General features: G+C 41.4%; 5 protein-coding genes across 5 annotated transcripts; 2 read left to right on the top strand and 3 right to left on the bottom strand.

Annotated features, from left to right (window-relative positions):
- The first annotated feature begins 1903 nt into the window (after positions 1-1903).
- On the top strand, positions 1904-13171 carry gfm1 (G elongation factor, mitochondrial 1). The gene is made up of 18 exons (XM_061046836.1): positions 1904-2107; positions 2209-2361; positions 2456-2588; positions 3883-4087; positions 5047-5163; positions 5434-5584; positions 6365-6519; positions 6635-6719; positions 6823-6960; positions 7252-7353; positions 7464-7520; positions 7625-7762; positions 8092-8174; positions 11362-11524; positions 11634-11778; positions 11895-12055; positions 12164-12217; positions 12731-13171. Exons 1-18 carry the CDS (start codon positions 2033-2035, stop codon positions 12860-12862), a joined length of 2247 nt encoding a protein of 748 aa, XP_060902819.1. The 5' UTR covers positions 1904-2032; the 3' UTR covers positions 12863-13171.
- On the bottom strand, positions 8226-13515 carry lxn (latexin). The gene is made up of 7 exons (XM_061046837.1): positions 13366-13515; positions 10389-10562; positions 10225-10287; positions 9590-9758; positions 9215-9351; positions 8939-9001; positions 8226-8522 (listed from the first exon to the last, which is right to left on the bottom strand). The coding sequence occupies exons 1-7, from the start codon at positions 13513-13515 to the stop codon at positions 8406-8408; spliced, it is 873 nt and encodes a 290-aa protein (XP_060902820.1). The 3' UTR covers positions 8226-8405.
- A 1020-nt stretch (positions 13516-14535) lies between these two features.
- On the bottom strand, positions 14536-18499 carry neu4 (sialidase 4). Its single transcript, XM_061045775.1, has 4 exons — positions 17980-18499; positions 16722-16947; positions 16068-16323; positions 14536-15515 (listed from the first exon to the last, which is right to left on the bottom strand). The coding sequence occupies exons 2-4, from the start codon at positions 16920-16922 to the stop codon at positions 14536-14538; spliced, it is 1437 nt and encodes a 478-aa protein (XP_060901758.1). The 5' UTR covers positions 16923-16947; positions 17980-18499.
- Positions 18500-19406: 907 nt separating this feature from the next.
- wdr53 (WD repeat domain 53) lies at positions 19407-22195 on the top strand. The gene is made up of 3 exons (XM_061046834.1): positions 19407-19484; positions 19850-20347; positions 20427-22195. The coding sequence occupies exons 2-3, from the start codon at positions 19859-19861 to the stop codon at positions 21087-21089; spliced, it is 1152 nt and encodes a 383-aa protein (XP_060902817.1). The 5' UTR covers positions 19407-19484; positions 19850-19858; the 3' UTR covers positions 21090-22195.
- On the bottom strand, positions 21809-25044 carry srprb (SRP receptor subunit beta). Its single transcript, XM_061046835.1, has 7 exons — positions 24814-25044; positions 24396-24490; positions 24178-24255; positions 24007-24089; positions 23768-23904; positions 23586-23640; positions 21809-22740 (listed from the first exon to the last, which is right to left on the bottom strand). Exons 1-7 carry the CDS (start codon positions 24980-24982, stop codon positions 22530-22532), a joined length of 828 nt encoding a protein of 275 aa, XP_060902818.1. The 5' UTR covers positions 24983-25044; the 3' UTR covers positions 21809-22529.
- Positions 25045-25654: the final 610 nt, after the last annotated feature.

The raw sequence follows: 25654 nt of genomic DNA, 5'->3' as shown, positions 1-25654 counted from the left end.
TACCTCTGAAAAACTAGGTGAACCCAGGTTATAAAGGATGGTGTTTTAACGCGAACTGCCCTTAAATCAGCATTAAAGACCAAGTCCAAAACAGTTTGTTATTTAGCAAAGGTGAAAAAGCCAAATTTGTATTTTATTTTTTTTCAAAGTTTTATCGGACAGCATGTGAGGGGATCTCACTGTGCTGCCTTCAAGTGTCCCCTGGAATAATAGACCCCTGAAAATGCGAGAATACGAAACAATTAAGTAGATTAAGTGATTTATTACACATGTTTATAAACACCTTATCTATCATGGATCAGTTTTAATTGATTCTAAAGTGTCTTCTAACTTTAGGCATACTGCATTTGCAATATATCCTGGCTACTAACCCTTATTTACAGATCTCTGACTGTACCTTAAGGCAGCACACGCCTTTTTTGTTCTTAAAGTTTGTCGGGCCCTCTTATATTTTGTGATTTGATGTGTTCAACTTTAGCTTCAACTTCATACATCGAAATGTTTGGACTGCCTTTTTTTCCACTTGAGAAGTCGGTAATGTATGGAAGCCCATTTATGCCAAAAAAAATGAAAACTTGGCTTTGTTGAGATTTTTTTTTGCCCATTAAAAGTCGAAATTATGACATAATGAAGTCATAATTATGAGATAAAAGTCATAATAATGAGATAAAAAGTCATAATGCAATAAAAAGTCATAATTATGAGATAAAAAGTCATTAGAAGATTAAAAAAAGTTATAATAATGAGATAAAAGTCATAATAATGAGATAAAAAGTCATAATAATACGATAAAAAGTCATAATTATGAGATAAAAAGTCATAATTAGAAGATAAAAAGTCATAATAATGAGATAAAAAGTCATAATAATGAGATAAAAAGTCATAATTAGAAGATAAAAAGTCATAATAATGAGATAAAAAGCCGAAATTCTGAGATAAAAAGTCAGGGACACCATCTACTACTGTGAACTTTAGCCTACAAAATAACCTTGTGGTACATTCACAGTTAAACGGTCAATGCTACTTAAACAGTAATGTAATGTGTTTAGTTCTAACGACAACCAGATTAAAAGAAAAACTATTTATCATGCATCTAACGTTTACTACATTTGGCAGAATTAGGATTGCTTGAATTGCCTTGTTTAGGATTGCATGTCATTTAAATGACTGGGCGAGTGAGGGGATGTTGGGACTGTAATGCCAGCTGGAGCACATTCACACTTATCAACTCGTAATTTTGACTTTTTATGTCATAATTTTGACTTTTTATCTCATAATTATGACTTTTTATCTCATAATTATGACTTTATTATCTTGTAATTTCAACTTTTTATCTCATAATTTTGATTTATTACATATGTTTATAAACACCTTATCTATCATGGATCAGTTTTAATTGATTCTAAAGTGTCTTTTAACTTTAGGCATACTGCATTTGCAATATATCCTGGCTACTAACCCTTATTTACAGATCTCTGACTGTACCTTAAGGCAGCACACGCCTTTTTGTTCCTAAACGTCATAATTTCGACTTTTTATCTCATAATTTTGACTTTTTTATCTCATAATTTTGACTTTTTATCTCATAATTTTGATTTTTAATGAGCAAAAAAAATCTCAACAAAGCCAAGTTTTCATTTTTTTTTTTTTAACTGGCAGAAATGGGCTTCCATACATTTCCGACTTCTCAAGTGGAAGCTGAAGTTGAACACATCAAATCACAAAATATAAGAGGCCCGACAAACGTTTAAGAACAAAAAGGCGTGTGCTGCATTAAGGTATCAACAAAGCCAAGTTTTCATTTTTATTTTATTCACTGGTGGAAATGGGCTTCCATAGAAACGTCTCGTATCCTTCAACGCAACGGTTCTTAAGTTTGGTACATCTGGCTGTCCGTAGACGCGGAAGTAGCGTCTCTCAATTTCAATGAGCAGGGCCCCGGCGTGACATTCACCGGGTTGTCAGTGTCGAGGGGGGGGTTGCGTAAAAGAAGGACCACGACAACCCTAAGTCCAACTAAACAGTTGTCAAAATGAGAGTACTCAAAGCGGGCCTTGCTTTGGGGAAAACGCATCTTTTGGCACCAGGAAGCGTCACTCTCAAAAAGGTACAGCCTCGATTCTGTCACATCTTGACATTTTCACAATCGGCAAACAAGCAGAAATGGGCCTGAATGTTGCTCTTTTTTTTCTTGTTTCACCCTCATAGTTGCTCATTAACAGCTGTCGGGCATGTTCATCCGGGATCTTTCCCAACGAAAGGATCCGAAACATCGGGATCTCAGCTCACATCGACTCGGGGAAGACCACCCTGACCGAGCGTGTCCTCTACTACACCGGCAAAATATCAGAGATCCACGAGGTGAGAGCTGGACAGATTGACTCTTAATTAATTATAGCTGTCAGGTTATGTACGTGTTATACAGTTTCTATTAACTAAGTGCTCGATCGTTCAGGTGAAGGGGAAGGACGGGGTTGGGGCCACCATGGATTCTATGGAACTGGAGAGACAGAGGGGGATCACCATCCAGTCAGCTGCAACATACACCGTGTGGAAGGAGCACAACATCAACATCATTGACACACCAGGTAATAAAAGTTTACCTGGGGCCCTTTAGAACACAAAACATTGCCCCCCCCCCCTCCTCCTCCTCCCTCCTCTCCCTCCCCATCTTCTGTTAATTTAGAGGTAAAAAAAGAAGCAAAGATAATGAATTACCCTGACTTTTAGTCCCCTTATATGCTTGTGCATTTCCCTTGATGCAGCATGATAATCTCTCTGTATCCGATGTCATTCAAAACAAATGCCTTGGCTCTTTCTCTCGTGTGTATTTGTCTACAATTCAATTCACTTAGCAGATGCTTTTATCCAGAGAGTAAGAACAACACGAGCAAGGATCTAGAAAAAAAAAAAGGGAACAATGTCAGTAAGAGCAAACGATCAGCTTTGAGTCCGATTGGACACACAGGTGCTGACAGGAAGTGACCAGAGGCAGAGCACAACATTGAGGGCAGTTCTTGAGAGCTCTAATCAGTATAGAAACCATCTTATAAGTCGTCGTTATCAAACAAAAACAGTCGTCACAACCATCATTTGTCATGACAAACCCTAAGCAAAGATAACCCTGTTGATGTCCTCATGAGGAATAATGTCTAAGACACTTGCAGGGCCTCAAAGACATCATAGAAAAGTTTTAACAGACTGAGAAGAAGGGACCTTGATTAGTAAACTTAAAAAAATGGATTGCCCCTTTATGGACAACTTCACCATAACTTGTACTTTGCAGATGAATATTCTTAAACAGTGATTTTGGCAAAGGAACCCCATAATGTTCTTTTTCATATAATAGTCTGCCATTATGTTTTTTTTTTATCTGTAGTATATCTTTGCATTATGTTACTGGGTAAGTGACTAAAATGAAGACTCTGTACTAGGGCTGGGCGATATGGACCAAAACTCATATCTTGATATTGTTTAGCTGAATGGCGATACTCGATATATATCGATATGTATTTTATTAACAGTGAAAACACATGGAAAAATAAACTACCTGTTTGTGAATTTAAAAAGTATTATTATAAAATAAAAATGTTCCTTAAATACAATAAAAGAGAGAGAGAGGAGGAGCAGGGTTAAGAGGGACAGACAGCCATCATCAGTGAGATGAGAAAAAGGTGACCTGGCACCTCTGTAACATTATTTTAATGCAACTTAAACTATATCGATATTAACAATATTATCTTACCCTATATCTTGTTTGAAAATATATCAATATATCTTAAAAACTCGATATATTTCCCAGCCCTACTCTGTACCAGTTCCAGCATTGCACCTTAAATATTAAAAGAATTGCCTTTTCACCGTCCCGTCCGTTTCCTCCAGGTCACGTGGATTTCACCATTGAAGTGGAGCGAGCGCTGCGAGTGCTGGACGGAGCTGTTCTGGTTCTGTGTGCTGTGGGTGGAGTCCAGTGTCAGACCATGACGGTAAACAGACAGATGAAACGCTACAACGTCCCCTTCCTCACCTTCATCAACAAGTTGGACCGCATGGGCGCCAACCCCAGCCGAGCCCTACAGCAGATGAGGTATGGTGGCCATTTACATTCATACAAACGTGCTCCTCATCAGCTACACATGACGCTGATGATGATATTTCTCACTTGATAATGTACTTATAATAGTGCTGTTACGTTATATTTATAAAATCAACAAAATCTATTTAAAACTTCATCCTGATATTACACGATAAATCTCTGATCTTGAAGGGATCACAATGTAGATCAAGATCAGTTCAGTTCTATTCAACACATTTCTTTTAACACGACAGACACTGAGGTTTCCCTCATTTACACTGATGTCGAGCTCACGGCATAGAAGAGGGGACACAAATCAAAAGTTACTTTCCCACATTGTTTGCATGTTAGTCACTTCTGCATGTGTCCAATTTGCTTTTCCTGAAGATTTTAGTTTTTTTTAGTTATAGAAAAATGAACCAATAGACATGGCTGCTATAATTCCAATGGTTTATTCTGATGATTCATTATTTTATTTATAATCTCTGTAGAGATTTTTTCCAAAAATATAAAGTGCATTCCAAATATTTTTCTTTATTATTATTTTTTTTAAAAAGATTTATCTATTGGCTTTTTGTGCCTTTTAATGGAGAGACAGGACAGTGGATAGAGTCGGAAATCAGAGAGAGAGAGAGTGGGGAACGACATGCGGGAAGGAGGCCACAGGTGGGATGTGAACCCGGGCCGCCCGCTTGAGACGACAGCCTCCATACACGGGGCGCGCTCACTAACCACTGCGCCACCAGCGCCCCAAATCTTTTATTATAAATGAGAAGGGAAAATCAACTCGGACTCATACAGGGCGTTTCTTATGCTGAAATTCAAGGCTCAAAAGCCACAGCTTCAGTTTAATATTAAGTTAACATTCCAAAATATAGTAACATAGTAATCATCTGTTGTTTTCCTTCCTTCCTTCCTCAGTTCCATCCTTCTGACAAGTTTTTTCACACCTTTTTTTTTGTCTTTTTCAGAACTAAGCTGAACCACAATGCAGCCTTTGTGAGCATCCCCATCGGCCTGGAGGGAAACGTAAAGGGCATCATTGACCTTGTAGAGGAGCGGAGCATGTACTTTGACGGACCTTTTGGGTGAGCGATTCAACCTGTGTTTACTTCACAATGAATAGATTATTCTCTGTTATATACTATAATGGATCATTTTGATCTGAAGCCTAGAACATTTTAATAGTATAGTTTGTTTTTACCATGATGTAGGTTGATAGGCGACAGCTTTGCATCAGAATACAAGAGCTGTAGACATCAACGCAAAATATCCACATCTGGTGTCTCCCTGCTTCACAACTTCTGAGATTCCTGAACAACATGATGCTTATTCCGTTTGTTTTTCTCTCCCTGCAGTCAAAGTATCCGCTATGATGAGATCCCGGCAGATTTCCGGGCGGAAGCTGCAGACAGAAGACAGGAGCTGGTGGAGTGTGTTGCTAATGCTGATGAGACGTTGGGAGAGATGTTCTTGGAGGAAAAGGTCCCGACGAATGCAGATTTGAAGGTTTGCATCCTTTAAATCCACTAGCAGCAACATTTTAAGGGTTAAAAAAGGGTTTAAGTTTAATACTGATACCTCAATGCTATCACTGGGATGGATTCTGACAAACTATGTATATGTGTGAAATTCTATATTCAATGTTCGATAATAACAAAGTCCATAATGTTTAAAAAAAAAATCAATTGAGGACTTGTAAATGACTATTTTTATCCATAGAAACATGAACTGTAATAACCTCTCTCTTTAAATGAATAGCTCACAACTTCCTTTTTAAAACTCTGACTTACAACTATGACTCACGCTGAGGTTAAAAATAACCTTCAAAACAAACTTTTAATAGTAAACAAGACTAGTCTACAGCCGTGCTAACAGCTCTGTGAGATTGCACTTGGGGACCATGGTGCTTTGAGCTAAATGTTCAAATATGATGCAAACAAAGACATGGCTTACATAATGGCATTCAGTAGGTTGTTTTTAGTTCACTCTTAAACCAATGTATTAGAAAAAAATAAAGTAAAAAAGACTAACCGATGGAGATGGCTCTTAATGGAAAGTCAGAGAGTCACCAAAGTCAGTATGATCCTTTCAATAGTGCCGCACTAAGAGATGGATTTAGCCCCTTATTTTAAATGTCTCTACCTTTAAAACATGTGATTGTGTGATCATGTTGATTCAGCAACCCGCCCCTTGAAAACCCTTAAAAATCCTCAAATGTAATGTTTACGAAAATCACACGTGTTCCCAGCACTCCCCTGAATCTCTCGTCTCTGCACTTATCACCAGGCTGCGATCCGCAGGGCCACAGTGCAGCGTCTCTTCTCTCCGGTGTTGGTGGGCACAGCTCTGAAGAACAAAGGAGTCCAGCCTCTCCTGGACGCCGTCCTGGATTACCTGCCCAACCCCACCGAAGTTAAGAACTACGCAATCCTAAATGAAGAGTGAGTATGGGCCGGAGTTGTCAGTCTACTCAGTTACAACCAATGAAATGAATATTAGTCTTAAATCCTTCTTGAGGAACTTTGTGTGTAACTTCAGTGTTTTTCTCCCTTGTAGAAACTCCAGTGAAGCAAAAAAGATTGAAATGGACCCAACAAGAGACTCTGAGAAGCCTTATGTTGGTCTGGCCTTCAAACTGGAGGTGAGAAATTGCGCTTTATATTTTTTACTTCTGCAATTTTGCTCAACAGGAAGGTTTCGAAATGTGCTAATTTGTCGTTTCCTGACGCGTCTCTCATTAACAGGCAGGGAGATTCGGCCAGCTGACGTATGTGCGCGTATACCAGGGCTGCCTGAGGAAGGGGGAGTACATCTACAACACACGCACGGGCAAAAAAGTCAGAGTTCAGAGGCTCGTCTGCCTCCACGCTGACCAGATGGAGGTGAGAACGTCAGCAGATAGTCAGAGGTCACAGTTTTCCACCTGCGGTTTGCAGTTTAAATATCAGACGAACATGACCGGTCAGAATTGTTAGGTTCCTCTTTTTGCAACAGTGAAGTGTGTAGAAGTCGACCACATCCCCTGTGACGCCAAAGTAACATGTTTCCATCCTTCTTGTGTCAAAACAAGACAGGAGGCTGTTTCTTATGCGTCTACTTATAAAAACAACACCCCTTCATCAGCTCAGTAATTATCATTATTATATTAACATATTATTATTTCCCTGCTCCAGGATGTTGACGAGGTTTACGCAGGAGATATTTGTGCTCTGTTTGGGATCGACTGTGCCAGCGGAGACACGTTTACATCCCGGACCAGTGCTAACCTCTCCATGGTGAGTATTTTTTTAAGTCTTCAGATAAGACAAGTTAGAAGATTCTTCTTCTACTTTCTGTAATATAAAAGTGGAATCTTGTGTTCATTTGTCATCTTTTTGTCCCACAGGAGTCCATTCATGTCCCAGAGCCTGTTATTTCCATGGCGATGAAGCCCGCAAACAAGGTAAGAAAAAAAAAAACCAACTAAACATCTATTTACACATGAACTTTTAATATCCGACTCTAAAGCCTGAACTGCATCTATCAACTCTTCTCCCCTCTTTCCAGAACGATCTGGATAAATTCTCTAAAGGTATTAACCGATTCACAAGAGAAGATCCAACGTTCAGAGTGCATTTTGACACGGAGAGCAAAGAAACCATCATCTCAGGGATGGGCGAGCTGCATCTTGAAATCTACTCCCAGGTACCATTTGAGATAGAGGGACACTTACATTTGGGGAATGGTTAATAAGAGATCATGCATTAAACAAGACAGGGTTTGAGCTGCTGAAGGGACACATTTTTTACTTTAACAGTGATGCGTTAGATGTAGTTAATTTTAATTTGTTGAAGTTCAGAATTAACTCTCTTTAATTAACTGTTTTCAGTGCTGTTTGGGATTTGCTACCATTGTTTGTCTTAATCTCTGCATGAAATATTTTGTGTCCTTATTTTCTAAAATACTCCCCTTTAAGCCTGATACATCTGACATGTTGCTTTTCTATTGATGCTAATTCTTGCTTTGTTTTTCAGAGGATGGAGAGGGAATACAACTGTTCCTGTGTGATGGGAAAACCCAAAGTGGCGTTCAGAGAGTCCATCACCGGTCCTGTATCGTAAGTTCGGCTCTCCTCTCAAACACGTTCTCACAGAAACTGAGGCAGCAGTCTGTACAAACAGTTTATTTAAGCTAAAATACAATAGCAACCAAAAGGTACTGAAAAAGTAGTCAAATGCAAGTATAATCTTATTATAACCCTAATGACTGACATCATGACATGGCGTGGTGTTTCAATATAAACTGTGAGCGTCAATATGTTGTTTTGGTTGTTATAGCAGTGTGCAGTTTAGTTTGTGTTGTTAAGTTTTTCCCATTCATGGCGGTGTGGCAGCTGCTCCATGTGCTGCACTTTTACTCCCTCTGGAGGAGACCAGGTGAACTGCAGTTTCCAGTGAATGATTTCCTGCAGAAGAAACTCACAGTGAGAGAGTAACACAGATATATCAGGGAGTAAAACAACATGCAAGAGTTCTTCTCAACGAACAAATCCAAGAACACTCGACTGTAAGACGTCACTAGTGTTGACGTTATTAGCCACATTAGCAAGTAGTTCTGCTGAAATGTTTAACATTTATACCGTTAACAGCTTTCTAAATGTTTTAATGAGACTATATATATATGCTGATTTCAACCATCTTAATGTGATGAATTGATACTTTTTGTATTAGTCTGAAGAACAAATGTTAAGCCAAAGCTCTGGACGAGCGCTGTCGTATCTGTTGGTCATTTTAAACATTTTCATTAAGCTGGATGATTAAAAAAAAATAACGGTGACATGCAACTATAACTAATACTTCAAAGACAATAATTCATATTTACTTGGGACACCATCTCATGCAGCAGTATGTCTGAGTCAAACTTCAGCTGCTCGTTTTCGGTCACCTGCAGGAGAAATAGGAAAATTAAGCGAAGGATAGAAACTTAGTTCAAGATAAATATAAATGTCCTTCTGTCTCACTTGAAGCTTCCTGTCTGCCTTATATGCTTTCAGGAGAGCCATAAGGGAATACTTAAGTCCTAAATTAATGGATCATGTTGTTGTAAAAAGGAACAAATCAATGAATGAGCAGACACCAAGAGGTAATAAAAACCCACCAGCTGTGTGATATTGGCCACCTGAGCCATGTTGTACAGAGTGTTTTCATTGGATTCGTTCAGCATGACAAAGCTGGAGGCCACGATGCCGAGGTGCCAGAAAGGCCTCATGTCTGGATCAATGTGTCCGTGGCTATCTGTTGGTGTGAAAGTAGCTGTGTTATTAATTTACTTACAGTGTACAGTTCTATATCACTATGTAAAAAAATGTTGTGTTAGCAGAGCAAAGAGGAACACAGAGTTCTTATAAAACCACAAACGGTGCTGAAATAACAAATTGCTAAACATTTCTGCTGCAGATGTTGTGCAAATGTTTGAGTGTGGATGCTGAATAGGAGCAGGAGTATTCAGAGAACGTATAGACACATGACACACCAGGTAAATGTTGTGCAGACAGCAGGCCGTGGTTGTTCTTGTACTGTTGGTATAAGGCCTCTTCTTGAGTTGTAATGTTGATTTGAAGGATCTCGTCACACTGGACCTGCGCCACGCCCTGTTGCTCCCCCCTCGGGAACAAAACCTGTGCAGAGCATTTCTCTGTCGTCTGGATGGAGTTTTAGAAAGAGGTAGAGCAGACACAAAAAAAAAAAAAAAAAAAAAGAGAAAGAAGGCAGGTTTGATAAGAAAAGACGAGATTAGGGAGAGCTAAGGCGTAGTCCAGATGTTAACATAGCTGTCAGTGAGTCATGGTTGCACCACACTGCCTTCTTCAGTCTTCTGTTTAGTTTGACCCGGCCAGACCTGCTCGATCTAAAGCCAAGGAGTATTCAGCTGCAACACTTTAAACAAAAACTAAGATTTGCCTAAACTGTGCTTCCACAAACAATCTGTGAGTTCAACAACCTGAACTCCTGAAAGCAGCCAGTCAGCTGACAGCCTGACGTAGGGGAGCAAAATGTTCAACTTGTTATAGCACAGAGGGGTAGATAAAGAAAAACAACATCACTCCAGACTTAAAGCCGGTCTGTGTAAGCGGCAGTCTTAACTTTTGAAGAAAAAGCATATCTTACATTGCTGATTATCTCCAGAGCCGAGATCTCCAGCTGATACTTTCTCCCAGAGTCTGCCACATCCTAAAACACAAGTCAGCAATAAGAGTTGTTTAAGTTATAGTTTTAGATGTTATCGCCCCTCAGTGTCATTCTAAGCTGTGAACTGCAAACGTTCAGCTGACCTCTGCGTGTGCGCTGTGAACCCTGTGCAGTCCAAACAGCCTGAATGGAGAGCCGTGGCGGGTGTTCAGGTAGTGTTGGACCACTTTGGCCGCCCTCTGAGCCGGGTAGTGATTGGTGTTCAGCTCTCCGGTAGCCATAGCATACTCCTCAGCCGCCACATCTAACAGTTGTTGCTGTCGGGAGACAGAAGCACAGAGGCAGACAGAAACAGAGAGAGAGAGAGAGAGGAACTAAATCAGAACAGAAGCTGTGTTCATGAGCAGGGCCGGGCTCCTAAAGGACTTTGACCCTCAGGTGTCAGTAAGTGTTGGTTTGTCTCTGTGTGAGAAAAGTGCCTTAAACTAAATGTTGAAAATAAAGTATCAATACTGAAGTCTAGGGAAACATACAGCTGATCAAATTTAATCTTACCCCTTACTGAAACTGCTGCCACTCCCCCGCCTGTCAGGTGGAAAGTTTTCTCTCCGATGCAAAGACTCAGCTGCTCCTCATGCAAGTGGAAAATCTACTTCCCTCTTCCTGTGAGCTCAGTGAGGACCGCCCCCCTTTTTTTTTTTTTTTTTTTTTTAAAGAGACAGACCTCTTTGCTACAATTTCTCCTCCTTATTGAATCAGTTTACCTTAAAAGATTAATAAATCAGTAATTTTGTGCTGCAACAATCTGCTAATTCATTTTGAAGGACATGTCATATTTCAGTGATAGTGGATGTTGAGATGTTCTGGTGTCTGAAGGACAACACTGATGGTATCTGACATGTTTCATTCATACTGGCCAGCAGTACATGTATGTACTTATAAAAAAAGGTATAAAGAAGAGCCTTTATATTATTATTTACTTAAGAACTATAAAGATACTTTTTGTGTTGAGAACAATCTCTTCAAGTGGCCAAAACTCATAATACACTAGCAGTGGTTCACTAATGGTCAAAATGGAATAAAATTCATTTTCCTATCTTGTCCTTTTCTCTGCAGGTTCGACTTCACTCATAAGAAGCAGTCCGGCGGCTCCGGGCAGTACGGTAAAGTTATGGGAGTCCTTGAGCCTCTTGAACCAGAGCAGTACACCAAGCTGGAGTTTGAAGACCAGACCGTCGGAACCAACGTCCCCAAGCAGTTTGTACCGGCTGTAGAAAAGGTTTGTTTTTTCCTGTAAGGCTATAAAAAGATGTGAAATATCTTCAAAAATGTATAAGAAATCTAAGCAACGGCCCTTTCGTCATTTTTTCCCCCCCATCATGCTGCAGGGCTTCAGAGATGCTTGTGAGAAGGGACCCCTGAGCGGGCACAAAATCTCAGGAGTCCGATTCCTCCTGGAAGACGGAGCAAATCACATGGTGGACTCCAACGAGATCTCCTTCATCCGAGCAGGAGAGGGCGCTTTAAAACAAGGTGAGGGAGACTAGATTTGATGTTGGATCCACTCCCTGCGCCATGCTTTGTAACTCCAGTTAGGTTGTTATTTGATGTACGTTAACGCTCGATTTATTTCAACGCGCTCTCCTCAGCCATGGAGAAGGCCAACGCGACCATCTTGGAGCCGATCATGTCGGTGGAAATCGTGGCGCCTCAGGAGTTTCAGGGAACAGTGATCGCTGGTGTGAACCGTCGGCACGGAGTCATCACAGGACAGGACGGAGCTGAGGGATACTTCACTCTATACGCTGATGTGAGTCAACTTTTCATCGTATTTAGAAAGTGTCACCTTTTAATGTTTGTGCCCATATTCTTCACCACCTTTTTGAATGTACTAATTTCAGCCTTGTTCTCCCAACAGATTCCACTAAACGACATGTTCGGCTACGCTACAGAACTCCGCTCCTGCACAGAGGTAGGTCAAGTCCATTACAGTCCAGATAACTTCGAGTTAAGGGAAAGTTTATAGTATATTATAGTCCAGATCCTTAAGCGCTTTTAGAGACATGGTCTTAGTTGGTTTTCACTAGAGTGACAGACTCTTGGTTTTGTATCACTTCATCATTGAGGAAGAACACTGCAGTTGTTCAGTCATGTTTGTTACAGTCTTTATTTGCTGTCTGCCATCTTTCGCAGGCTTTTGGTTTACTAGTCATGGGAAGGACAGTTTCCTCAATGTAGATGTGATAATCAGGAAATAAAGTCAAATGCAAATCTCTCTCTATGCCGCTAGGAGCTGACAGTAACAGCCGAGGGTCACTCTGATTGGATCATGTTGATACTCTCATAGGGTGACGGTCACATAGTCTTTAGTGAGGAAAACAAACTTCATCTGCAGGACATGGATTGATAAAGATACCCATTACTAAAAAAGGAGCGTAAACCAGTTTGATACATTTTAATCTTCCAGTGTTTGTTTGTGTTTCAGGGAAAAGGGGAGTACACCATGGACTACAGCAGATACCAGCCCTGCCTGCCAGCCACCCAAGAGGAACTGATCCACAAATACTTGGAGGCTACGGGGCAGCTGCCTGCAAAGAAGAACAAGTGGAAGAGCTGAAAACTATTGAACTCTGACATGAACACCTTCCCTCTCCTCCCCGCCCATCCTTTTACTGTAGCTCGACATTTTTTGAGCTGTGAAAAAAAACAAAAACGTTCATATTCTAGATTTTACTTCCCAAGTTAAGCTGCTGTTTCCCTCATGTTTTAACCCTGTGGACGAACATATTTATTATCTTTGTTTTCAGCACAATCTGACCTCTCAGTTCTGCAGTCAGCATTTGTGAAAGTGGTGAAAAGCTCTGCGTTGTGACTTTTGTACTATGTACAGAAAGGAGTTGATGTAAAGATGAAAGCAACAAACATATTATACCCGTCTCTTAAAGTACCTTTTTTTGGTGCAGATCTTTTTTTTTGTCTAAACGTTATGCAGACATTGGAATTGTGGACATTTGTTGTCAGTCATTTTAAACGGGAGTAGTTTTTGCAGACACCAAAACAAATTAAACAGAAAGAAAATATAAACACACACAAAAGTGATAGGGGTTGTTTCCTCCTCACCTGTCCAGGGATTTCTGTTTCCTCCATTGCGTACTCGGGCACGCTGTTGGGATGAGCCAACATGTCCGCATCTGGACTGACCGTCACATTGGGGCTCCCAGTTACCCCACTTAACACCGCCAGAGCGATGACGATCCACAAAGTCATCATAATATGCCGCGAAAAAGACGAGTGAAAAGGAAAAGCACTTCTGTGAAAGAGTGCAGGCGGGGAAATGACCCTCCTGACAGTGAGAGGTTATGTAAGAGACGGAGTGGGAGGGAGGGAGGGAGGGAGGGGAGAGATTGTCCAGATCCTGCTATCTTCCTGTTTATTTTGTGCCCTTTTTTAGCTCAACAATCCGCTCCACTTTATCTGGTTCTGTTCTTCGTACGCTCTCACTTAATCTGTCAGCCTCCAAAAGTTTCAGCACCCTCACTGGAGGAGCTGATTAGTTGAGGAACATTTATCCCATTAGATCTGCTGCAGCTGGTGAGGCAGCTGGGATTACTACGTGAGCCTGATGGGTTGCAGCCTCGTCTGATAGATTAAATGTAGGGGAGCAGGACTTTCACTGAGCCAATTTAAACGCAAAATGCAAAATCCACAAGGCTTTAAAGCCGAATTATGCAACATCATGAGGACGTCTTAAAAGGTGTCACGATGACATCTAACAGGATATTCAAATGATCACTTTTAGTAACAAAAATCTATAAAGGAAAGCATTGGCCAGAGTTTATGTTCCCCAAATATTAAAGCAGATGGCATGAAATAAAGTGGCCTCATCACATTTAATGTGTGTAATCCTCTTGAATGTCAAGGCATTGTTTTAACATTCACATGTTTTGACCCTTAACAACATGAACAAGCTTTTTATTTCGCTGACAAAGAAATGTTTTATAGGTCGCCAATAAGACGTTGTGATGTTTATTTTATACACCGCAGTTTGAAAGCTAGAAGTCTATCACGAGTCACAGTATACATTATGGGCTTTTGTAGATTTTGCACTTTTCTCATATAGAAGCAACTGAGGGAAACTATTTATCTGGGCACTCTTTTTAACTCGCATTAGAAAGTGTCTGACGTTAAAAGAACATTTATTCAGCTCTTGTCTGAACTGAAGTTTCATTGTTTACACTGAATGTAAATGGACAGTAGTTATCGGAAGACCACAAGCTCAAAAAATTAAAGTCAAGACACAGAGCACATCTTTGCTAAGTTCCTTTTCTCTCTCCTCTTCTCCCCCTGATGGGCCACTGGAGCGCCGTGTCCACTTGTTGATCTTGTCTCACATTCACCTTTGCTTTGTCTTAGCTGCACATTTTGGGGCAGATTATCGATGAGCTCGTAGAGGGTGAAGATGCTGAAGCAGATTTCATCGTAGGCCGTCGCGGTGCCGCACTCAAACAGGCAGGCGAAGGCCACAGCGGGGGGTGCACCAGTTGAGGGCGGTAACTCCAGGTAGGCAAGGTCGGAGTAGGCGCTGGGGCCTTCATAGATCACCCAGGGGCCGCGCCAGCTGTCTGGGTCCCGGGGAAACAGGCTGAGGAAAACACCTAGGTCCTTGCGAGCTGTTGTCCATGTTGGGTGGGAGTAAACTACCCAGGTGGGGGTGAGGAAATCTGGAGGGGCGTTTAAATTAGGGGACAAGGGGGTAGTGTTTGAAGAGAGAGATGTAGGGGGATATGAGTGGGACATTAAGGATGTCCAATGTCTGGTGTGATGTGTATGTTGTTGTAAGTAAAGAGGAAGAGATTTACACAAGTGTAAAGGGGCAGGAAACCCCACTATGCTACCATGGCAACCATTCCGAGGCTCCACCAGCCGCTGCACCAGCTGCCCCTCCTGAAATGCAGCTCCATCATCCAGACTGAGCGCCTGCACCCTGTAACCCAGAGGGCTGCGTGCATTACAGTACAACACATTAGTCCCATCCTCTTCATCCACCGAGACCATCTGACATTCCACGCTCTCCGGGCCCGGCACGGCCTCCCCGAATCGCCACGTTCGCCCGTGGGTGTCACTGTGGAAGCAGAAAGCATGAGAGGTGGTCTGGCAGATCTGTCCGAAACACTCTTTGCAGTCGATGTGGTAAGCATAGGCAGGGATCAGCAGACGACCCGATTTCAGCTGGATACCGTGGCCTGGGCCGAGGGCGAAAGTGGCCCATTCTGCAGGGACAGACGAGGAAGAGACATGAAAATGAAGAAGGAAAAAGTAAGAGATGTGTGACAAACCCGCAGTCCTCTTTCTGTGCAAAAGTTTAATCTTTATAAGTAACTTTCTTTGTTTCTTTTATGTCCTATGTGAGCTGTGGTTGCATGGAATAAATCTCAGCAGCCTCTTTGCCACAAGATTCTGTGACCAGGACAGATTAAGGAAGCGATTTGAGTATCCTACAGCTTAGATGTTACTAAAAACACAGCAATAAACAAACAAGAATAAATGGGTCTATAGTAAAAGTGCAGTTTTGAAGCTGATAACAAAGATTGTTAACCAGTGCAAACAAATCACCAACCCCCTAGTATAGAAGAACACAAATGCAAACTTTTTTAAGTCAGCAGATTACAAGAGTACTTGTTATTAAAAGTTTCTTTTTTGTACAGTAATTAAAGAAAGCAACCCGTACATGATAAAATGTCACATTTGTGGGATACAATGAAGCACAGGATTTATACAGTTTATTCTAATCATGCCTATTTAAAAAATAAGAATTCCCTGACCTTTGATAGTGTCTCCTATCACCCTCTGTGTGAGGTCGGTGACAGGGCTCCAAGTGTCTCCTTCGTCTGTGCTGCAGATGAAGCAGAGTCGAGTCACGTTCTTCCCCGTCACCAGCTGGTAGGACTCAGAGGTGTGGCCGAGGACAGCGATGAAGAACAGGAAGAGGGTACCTGTGAACTCATCGTACACCGGACACGGGTTCATGGAGCGATGACCTGAAAGGAAGGCGGTGCCCAGAACATGCATGTCCTCCCACTAGAACAACAGAAGGAAAAGGGAGGAATAGAAAGAAGATCCCATTTACTTCAAAGACCACATTAACCGCAGAGAATCAGATTCTTATTAGGGTTAAGTCGCTCCCTTCAGGTATGACCCCACAAAACCTGTCCCGTTGTTCTTAAAACAACTTTTTTTTTATTGTTCAAACTTCCAACAATCAGCTCTCTAAATCATACTGTTTGAGTTTAGTCTTCCCAACCTTTTCAAATAAACCAAGCATTATACTCTTCTGTGATTTTGTTTCTGTAGTAGACAGTTGACACGGCTGTTCATTATAGCCGGTCTAACATATTTATGTAGACTTTTATGCAAGTATTTTTGTGTCTGAAGTTAAAAAAGGGAGTTACATTACAGGTGCAGGAACAAACACTTACCTCCACATAGTTCCTGTAGAAGGTTCCTTTCCTCATGACCAGCAGGTGAGCCTGAGAGTCGGACGGGCTGAGTCTCTCCTCACAGAAGGCGAGGAAGCAGCTGGTGCGGGGCAGGTAGAGCAGAGCTGGGACCCTGTACGTCACCCCGTTTGGCTCCTTGCGGAAGAGCATGGACCTCGCTGGGAAATAGGGCGACCTCATGCTCACTGGTGTGAAACTGAATCCTCTGAGAAAGACAATCAGAATCAGCTGCTGAGGAATGTCACTGCACTTATCAGAAGCTTTCATGAAGTGCTTAACAAAGAAAAACTCTCGTGAAATATGTATAATAATATTTTAGAGTAGGTATAAAAATGTCCAGCTTCATTGTTTAGAGATAAATAGATGTTTTTATACAGGTTAATCTATAACTGTTACAGAGTCTTATATGGTGAATGGGATTTATTTCTTATGGATTTATAGACACATATATATAGGTAGTTGATGTGAAGTATTATGCAAGTTAACACATATATGTACAGTATAATTCTTGGTTGGGTATATTAAATAATCCTGGGTTAGATTTACATGATTTTGCACAACTGGTATATGAAACAATAATATTGATGATGTGTAAGTATATCTGATGTTTGGTGATAAAGGGTTATTGCCCATCTTTATTCTCATATCACATGTCATATATTAATATTTTTAAATGAGACAAAAATATGTTAAATCTTTGAGATTTTTTTCTAAAAGTTCTATGCTAGAGAATGATTAATCATGTTTGCTATCTCAACCAGACCAGCTGTGTGACAAACCGTCTTCCACCTTCAGCTGATGCAAGATGTTAAAGATCACTTCAGAAGGATTCTATTTCTTTTATTTCTAGGGATTTTATTGTTACATCCTAACAGTTGTTAGGTAATTAAACCCCCAAATACATTATATTTTTGCACAATGTCTTAAATTAATATAAATAAAATATGCATTTACCTTACTAAGAGCCTCACAACATCACCATCAGCCTTCGCTCAAACTCACAAAAGGAAAACTCAACGTTTTACAAATGCCACATGGAGGAGATGTTAGATTCACCACTAACTGCCATCTAAACCTGCTGACTAATTCACAGGTCACATTTCAGCAACTACAGAATCACATTACACACTTAACTACAGTATTGGTTTAGTGAAACCGCTCAATATAACTGCAGGAGGAAGTAGAATCTTGTGCAGGTGATGTGCATGAAAAAGGGAAACGAGTGAAGAATACTTACGCCAAAGTGCTCCGTGAACTCTGCTGCTCCTTTGTGAGGACATACAGTATGTGTCAGCATTTGAGTGAAGGGTTCACAGTGTTATGTAGGCCTATGTGTGTTGAGTGTGTGTAGTTAGTTGTTGTGCGTTTTTAGGGTGTGAGTCTGAAATGTATGGCCTCTCCTCTCTGTTCCCCTTTTCAGAGCAGCAGCTTGCCAAGCTGTTCACTGACCCAGAAATGGACCACACTCATCAGATCTACAGCTTTGGATGAATCAGCGCAGAGCAGCCATTGTGGAAATGAAGGCCGGGTGAGGGGGACCCCCTGAACAATGATTGGATGTTCTGCCTCCTCTGTGTGCTGTGTGCTTTCCTCTGAAATGTTCTGCAAAATGTGTAGGAAGTTATTCTCATACCATTTTCTTGTCATTCAAAGTTGTTCAGTTAGAAATGTATAGATCCATTAGAATAGTGTATTGTAGAAATGAGACATTGTTTGTCTAATCTTAGAGGAACACATGCTATTTCATAATCACCAACTTGTACTTGAGATTTCATATCGTAAGTTATTCACTACTATATTTTTTTGTGATTGTGTAGGCATTTCTTATTTTTGTATTGGGAGATCTGTTTATTTATATTGTTATATTTGCACCTTAACTGATAGTTTATAGGCTATTGCTCTTTGCTGTCTTTCTTTGTCATTTTTATAGCTGCACAACAGTAGTTCATAGTGCTAATTAGCCCTTTCACATACTTTGAATCTTTCATTATGTATTATCTGCAAGTCATGCAGTACCATATGGAAGCCCATTTCCTGCCAGTTAAAAAAATAAAAATGAGGGGCACTGGTGGCACAGTGGTTAGTGTGCACGCCCGATGTATAGAGGCTGTAGTCCTCAACACAGGCGGCCCAGGTTCAAATCCAGCCTGTGTTTCCCTTGCCGCACGTCATTCCCCACTCTCTCTCTTCCTCTGTCCACTTTCTTATCTCTCATTTAAAGGCACAAAAAGCCCAAAAATAAATCTTTAAAAAAAATAAAAATGAAAAGAATAAAGTCATAATAATGAGATATAAAGTCGAAATTATGAGATAAAAAGTCAAAATTATGAGATAAAAAGTCATAATAATGAGATAAAAAGTCAAAATTATGAGATAAAAAGTCATAATTATGAGATAAAAAGTCAAAATTATGAGATAAAAAGTCAAAATTATGAGATAAAAAGTCATAATAATGAAATTGAAATTATGAGACTTTATTTTCATTTTTATTTTTTTTACTGGCGGAAATGGGCTTCCATATAACCAAGCTTTATGTTTGAATTCAGACATGTAAATAAAAAGGTGATTTTTGCTTTTAGAAATTGTTAATGTAAAAAGCCAAACTTGCTAAATGAATCCACTTCACAATACCCAAAAGGTTGAAAAAAATCATCACAGAAAAGAAAAAAAGCATGTGACGTCATCAATACGCGACTTAGCCGCACATGGCTGCCCGGTGAAGTTTTGACAACACTTTCTAAGGTATTGTATTTCTGTGGTCTTGAAGCTATCGTTAAGGTCACACGACTGATTAAGAATATTTTCTAACGGAGAATACACAAAAACATATCGATTCTCAGATGAAAGCGTTCAGAAGAGCGTGGACACAAGTGTTAGCTTTGAGGCTACAACTGTCGAACTAAGACTGTGTAATGTTTGACGTTTTTATTCCGTGTTTGCCTCTTTAAAATGTGTCATTGTATTTGCTGGGTCATTAATAAAGACCCCCTACTTAAAGCTAGTACATTAGTTTATAAATAAGTTTCAATTCCCCTTGACAGAAAGGTAAAATGTAGCTGCATGTGTTTCTGGTCTCAAAGATAACTTTATGTTCCCCCTGTGTTCAGAAGGTCAGCATGGCCAGGCAGTGGTCTGAAGGCCACTCCTCATCCATCCTGTGTGTTGGGGCGTCTTCAGGCCTCGAGGGTCTCCTTGCCTCGGGCTCTGAGGGCGGAGAGGTCACAGTCTGGAGCCAAGAGGGGACTGTCGTAGGCCGCCTCGCACTCCCCGGTGAAGACGACTGCACGAGCGTCGTGTTTGGACACGCTGCTCCAGGTCACCTGTACGTGTCGCACGGAGATGCTGTCAGTGTGCTGGACCCTCGAAACCTGAAGGGCCCCGTGGAGGAGTTTCAGGGAGCGGGAGAAGAGGAGATCAATGCTTTGACGGTGAATGAGACCGGATCAGCCCTGGCAGTGGCTGATGACTCGGGAGCAGTTCGGGTGCTGGAGCTCCCCGGGGGAAAAGTGTGCAGGACTCTTCGCCGACACACTAACATCTGCTCCTCTGTGGCTTTTAGACCGCAGAGGCCCAATAACCTCCTGTCTGCTGGACTGGACATGCAGGTGAGGGAGAGGGGTGACATTGAATTTCACTACGTCATCTTTTTATATCGTCTTTTTCACTTTTTGTTGTTTGCTTCAGGTGATGCTGTGGGGTCTGCAGAAGACACGCCCACTTTGGATATCAAACCTCCAGGATGTAGCAGAGGAAGAAGACGATCATCAGCAGCGTCCCGGCCAGCTGTTCAACCCGCCTCTGGTCCACTGTGTTTCGGTGGCCAGTTGTGGGAACGTCGTGGGCTGTGCCGCGGAGGACGGACGTGTGCACCTGATGCGGATCGGCGGCGGATCTAAACTGGAACGGCAGGGCGCGGTTAAAGCCCACAGCCAGGGGGCCTCACAAGCCCACTTCGTCAGTTTCCTTTCCCATCCTTACTGGCTCGTTACCGGGGGGAACGACGGCCAGGTCGTCCTCTGGGAACTCGGTAAGCACCCAGTGGTGTCTCCGGAAGTAAAGGCCAAAGCCCCAGCGGCTCCTCGCAGGAAGGGTAAAAGCAAAGCCAAGAGGAAAGAACAACCCAGGGACAAAGCGAAGACCGAGACCGAGAGAGAAGAAGCTGAAGGGGAGGATGACGTGGCAGAGGCAGCAGAGGACGAGACGGGGGAGAGGTCTGGGCTCAAACTCAGCATCAGTCACGGGGACAAGGTGAACTGGTTGTGCCCGGCTGTACTGAAAGGAGAACCCAGTGTGGTGGTCGCAGATCAGAGCTCCAGTCTGACAGTCTACCCTCTGTCCCCAATATAGAGTTCTGCACTGCACCACATGCTCTGCTGTATTTAATTGGCCTTTATTATTAGTTTACAAGCTTGTCAGATCAGCAATGTTTGATCCTGTTAGAAATGGTAACTTAATTATTTGGACTTTGATCTTCTTATTGGCATCATATCGTCACATGAGGTTTATCTCTCTTATAATAAAACTTTGATTGCGCAGGCAGAAACCCTCATTAACGGCTGTTTTAAACCAGTAACCCTCACTGAAGCGTACAAAGGTTACAAAAGTCTCATTTGTCTGAGTTTTTACACAATATGCAACACGGTTTATGCCTAACTGTTCATTGGGGGTGCTATTTAAACGCGAGCTCTACTTTAATGTGGTTAAAAAGGGCTTTTAAATGTGTGTGTGTGGTCCTAGATGTGTTTCACTGAATGCATTTTTAAGGACTGCCAAACCACCACACAAGAGAGAAGAGAATCTACTTAATCCAAATGACACAGACAGAATTTTAGACATTTATCAGGCTATAGACACGGGAAGCATCTTACAGACAGCCACATGTCTTAAGTTTCATAGACAGACACTTTCTGTAAGAGTGAAAGGTACAAGTCCAGATTTCAATCTGCATGTGTTGATGATTGAAACATGCTTGCTGCTTGTTTATCCTCACAAGATTAATGTGTTACCCATGGGGGCAAGTGCATGTTTTGGAGGGAAAAAAAAAAAAGCGACATTGTGCTCATTAATCAATTTGCATCATCAAAAACTTTTATATTGTCAATTTTCAAACAAGCCAGACAAGTACAAACATACACAAAATCCTAAATCCATACATTCAATGCAAATGCACTGTATTCACGCAACACTTTCAGACAAAGTTCTTTCTTACAGATAGGCAGAAAACTCTCTTAATACCAGAAGAAAAAAAAAAAGGCACATGGCTGACTTCAATAAATGCAATTCCCTATCTCTCGGCTATCCGTCTTATCAAGCAGCTTATAAATCACGCTAGCTTAAATTTAAAACAAAAAATGTTGAAACTCTGTGACCTCTTCAATGATTTAAATTGAATTTATGAACAGCAAACGTTGTAGTTGATGGAAATAATTTAAACTATATATATTTTCCAAAAAGCACGTTGAGGCGGATGTTCACAGTAGGATTGACAGAATATGCACAAAATCATTACCAGCACTGCAAAACAACCCGATGATCAGCGGTGGCTTTTCATTACTTAACTTTGGAGTCTTTTTGGTGTGTGTTCGATTCAACGTGTTCCATGCTCCTTCGCTGTCATGTCATTTTAAGCTTTACAGCCAGCGCATCTACGACCGTGTTTGACTGGTGACTCCTGTCAAATACATCCTCCAATGAGATACATCTGTCACCCCTCCTTTGACTAGGTTATGTCGATCTGTGGTGTGTGTCTCTGAGGGGAAATTCTGCCCTAGGATGATGTTGCTGATTTCACAGTTTAGCCAGACTCTTCTCCAGGCTCTCCATGTCTGCGTCCCCGTCTTCACCCTTGCTGCCACGGGCGCTGCACTCCAGGAACTCAACCTTCATAGGAAGCTGGCTGAACTCAAAGTCCTTGCCTTTTTTCCCCAGATACATATTTCCGCCTACAGAGCCGTCCTGAGAGCTCAGAGCGGCAGAGTGTGTCACTCGCAAGGTGTTCCTGGAAAAGAAGCAGGACAGGTCGAGGCTTTACAAATCTGAATATTTACATTTCTCCAGAGGATTGGCAGACCTTTCTGTTGAAGAAATTACTAAGACTTGACTCCACACAATAAGACTCAGATGGCTTACGTTGATGAAAGTTTATACATGAGGAGACATGATTCAACATCGCACTTCTGTTCTCGTGTCTTGCTCAATCACATCTCCCGAACTTCTCGAGAGGCATCGCATATATCCCAAAAGACTTCATCATTATCAGGGTCACATTGACCCACCTAGACTAATCTGTGACGTCAATAACACTGGAGCAGACATTAAGTCCTTGCAGATATCAGGAAGAAGAGTTGACACTCTCTAAGCTGTACTTGATGTTCTGATAACAGCTGAACTCTGTCAGGTCTGACTGACATTAGAGAACAGTGAATAAACCTAATGACATCTGTACATTATAATCTAAATAACTACACAAATTCCACCGCAATTTCAGTCCCCACTTCAAGTTATACATTCATTTTAATCTGGTTTATAACATTTGTATTGTTGTAGATGTATTTTAATGTATCCTCATATCGTGTTATGGGGTTTTATGTAACTGAATGTTGTACATTTTAATCTGTTTGTTTACACAAAGGCCCAACTGGGGACACGAGTTGGAAATTAGCAATAGCTATATACTCTTTATGCAGCACATCAGTTTCATGCTTTGTATTGAAATTATGTTAAATTGCATTGTCCCTATTAAATAAATAAATTCAAGTATCCTAGAGCTAACAAGGCTGAATCCAAAATGCTCCCAACCAGATATCATGCACAGAATCAAAGCCCAAATATTCAAATACTTACAATTCCTTTTCAAGCTGCTGCTGGATCAGTTTAGCTGATTTAGCCATGGTGATATCTGTAACGTGTATAGAGACCAGTAAATTGTACAATAACGGATCAGCAAATTCAGGTGCAGGCTGAAATAGAAGACCGACAGCCAAAGAAAAGTGCAGATCATTTAAAAGCGAAAAGTGTTGTCGGACCTTGTTTGTTGCACGCCACCAGGAGAGTCGGGGCGTTCCTGGAGATCACAGCATCGGTCAACAAGATGTACAGGAACTCTGCCACGTCTCTCACTTCCTTCTGGAAGATGGCGCTGTCCACCACGTACACAATCGCCCTGGGAAGACACCACAAAAGGGTAACGATAAAGAGGTGGGATCTGTGACGGGAAACCGCATCTCACAAATAAATGAAAGCCCCTTGGCTTTGTTGTGCTCACCTGGCAGCAGATTTGAATTTCTCCAGGTACTGAGGGCGAAGACTGTCGTGTCCTGGCAGGTCTATCAGAGTCCAGGTGCTGGCCTATACACAGGAGGGAGAGGACAGCTATACACCATGCCCATCATGACAGGTTAATGTTGGAGGTAATAGTTAACTGCGCTTTGTTTACCCTGTCGTTTCTGGCTTTGTATGGAGCACTGCTGTCAGTGATGGAGGTCTGGGTGCGCTTGAATTTTCCTGACAACAGCTGCAAAGACACAGAATCATTTTTAAAAAGCAGGTCATTACCAAACATCAGACTAGCACCCCGTAATGGACAACGTGGCCATGGAGGAGAGGGAGAGGGAGGGGGAGAGGAGGGCCACGTTTTGGTAACATAAAACTGACCCGGCTGAACAGGAGGGTTTTCCCAGAGTCACACAGCCCGACCAGCAGCACAGCACTTCTGACAGTTTTACTGGAGAGGAAATACTTCAGAAAAACTGCAAAAAGAGAATGACGTGTTATTAAAAACAAAAACTATTGTATGCCAAATACAATGACTCTGTAAATGTGGAGAACTTCCGGGAGGCTCGCTGACAAATTGTGCAAGCTGTTGACGTTTGCTTCAGCTTAGCCATTATCGTCCTAACTCGCCAAATTAGACTACTTTAATTATTATTATTATTATTATTATTATTATAATTATTATTATTATCATTTAGTCGACTGTAAGTTACAATACAGAACTCCAGCCTATGCAAGTAAAAGTAAACGCCAGAGCTTTGCACGTTTAAGCTCAAATGTTAGCATGCTAACTCCTCACCGCATGTGATGACAACAACCGCCAAAGCGACGATTACTGCGATGAGAAAAACCGGATCCTGATCCTCCAGCTGCTGACGGAGAGACTCAATGAAAGGCTCAAATGGGTTTTCTGCCTTTTCTACGTCTACTTTTTCCTCCATGTTGCCAGTGGTGCCGTCTGCCTCCATCTGTCCGCCCGGGCTAATCTCTGACTGGGACACGTCTCCTTCCTCCTGCAGCCTGTGCAGGGCCTGCGGGGTCAACAGGGGGCGCTGCAGACCAGGAACCAGTAGGCTACTGGGACAAAGTGGGACCCTAATATTTACAGTCTGTGGGTGGGACCTCACAACAGAACAATGTACCCTACTACTTTCGTTTTTCCATTTTTGGTCATTATTGAAAATAAATAATATCACACTCAGTTAAGTAAACAGCAATGATAATGAGATGGATAGATACAATGTTTACTCAGTAAGTCACTTTTATGAGATAATATGAAGCTAACTATTCAAAAGTACACTCAGTTTACTGCACATATTGCACAAGTTTACTTTTTCTTTACATTTTCTTTTATCTATTTTACCTTATTTTGGTTGTATTGCACCGTGGGATGGAGACAAACGCAATTTCGATTCCACTGTATGTCTGGCATATTTTGAAATTGACAATAAAGTTGACTTTGACTTTGATATGCCAAACACATGGCTTTCTGAATGCAACAATGAGGTAGGGGAGAGACAGAAGTTAATGTGATAAATCCAAATGGTGGCTAAGTTGATTAAAGTTATGAAGTGTTTTGTATAAATCCACATTAAAAGACACTGTTCATATATTGTTGATTGAAATGTTTGTTGTGTATT

Source organism: Labrus mixtus, chromosome 9 (assembly GCF_963584025.1).
Source record: "Labrus mixtus chromosome 9, fLabMix1.1, whole genome shotgun sequence".
NCBI classification, from domain to species: Eukaryota; Metazoa; Chordata; class Actinopteri; order Labriformes; family Labridae; genus Labrus; species Labrus mixtus.
Note: the sequence above shows the minus strand (reverse complement) of the source record. Positions and strands in the feature narration are given on the sequence as shown.

Bases quoted from the DNA above. Each gene is read 5' to 3' on its own strand.
- wdr53 (XM_061046834.1), top strand. From the start codon at position 19,859: ATGGCCAGGCAGTGGTCTGAAGGCCACTCCTCATCCATCCTGTGTGTT. The intron at 20,348-20,426 runs GTGAGGGAGAGG...TGTTTGCTTCAG, and splicing joins CTGCTGGACTGGACATGCAG to GTGATGCTGTGGGGTCTGCA.
- srprb (XM_061046835.1), bottom strand. From the start codon at position 24,982: ATGGAGGCAGACGGCACCACTGGCAACATGGAGGAAAAAGTAGACGTA. The intron at 24,256-24,395 runs GTCAGTTTTATG...GTGTCTTTGCAG, and splicing joins AAACCCTCCTGTTCAGCCGG to CTGTTGTCAGGAAAATTCAA. The intron at 24,090-24,177 runs GTAAACAAAGCG...TCCTGTGTATAG, and splicing joins ACAAAGCCAGAAACGACAGG to GCCAGCACCTGGACTCTGAT.
- neu4 (XM_061045775.1), bottom strand. From the start codon at position 16,922: ATGAGGTCGCCCTATTTCCCAGCGAGGTCCATGCTCTTCCGCAAGGAG. The intron at 16,324-16,721 runs GTAAGTGTTTGT...CTGTTGTTCTAG, and splicing joins TCTACAGGAACTATGTGGAG to TGGGAGGACATGCATGTTCT. The intron at 15,516-16,067 runs GTCAGGGAATTC...CTGTCCCTGCAG, and splicing joins GATAGGAGACACTATCAAAG to AATGGGCCACTTTCGCCCTC.
- lxn (XM_061046837.1), bottom strand. From the start codon at position 13,515: ATGATGACTTTGTGGATCGTCATCGCTCTGGCGGTGTTAAGTGGGGTA. The intron at 10,563-13,365 runs GTGAGGAGGAAA...GTCTCCCGACAG, and splicing joins AAACAGAAATCCCTGGACAG to CAACAACTGTTAGATGTGGC. The intron at 9,759-10,224 runs GTAAGATATGCT...AACTCCATCCAG, and splicing joins CTCTGGAGATAATCAGCAAT to ACGACAGAGAAATGCTCTGC.
- gfm1 (XM_061046836.1), top strand. From the start codon at position 2,033: ATGAGAGTACTCAAAGCGGGCCTTGCTTTGGGGAAAACGCATCTTTTG. The intron at 5,164-5,433 runs GTGAGCGATTCA...CTCTCCCTGCAG, and splicing joins TACTTTGACGGACCTTTTGG to TCAAAGTATCCGCTATGATG. The intron at 7,763-8,091 runs GTACCATTTGAG...TTTGTTTTTCAG, and splicing joins ATCTTGAAATCTACTCCCAG to AGGATGGAGAGGGAATACAA.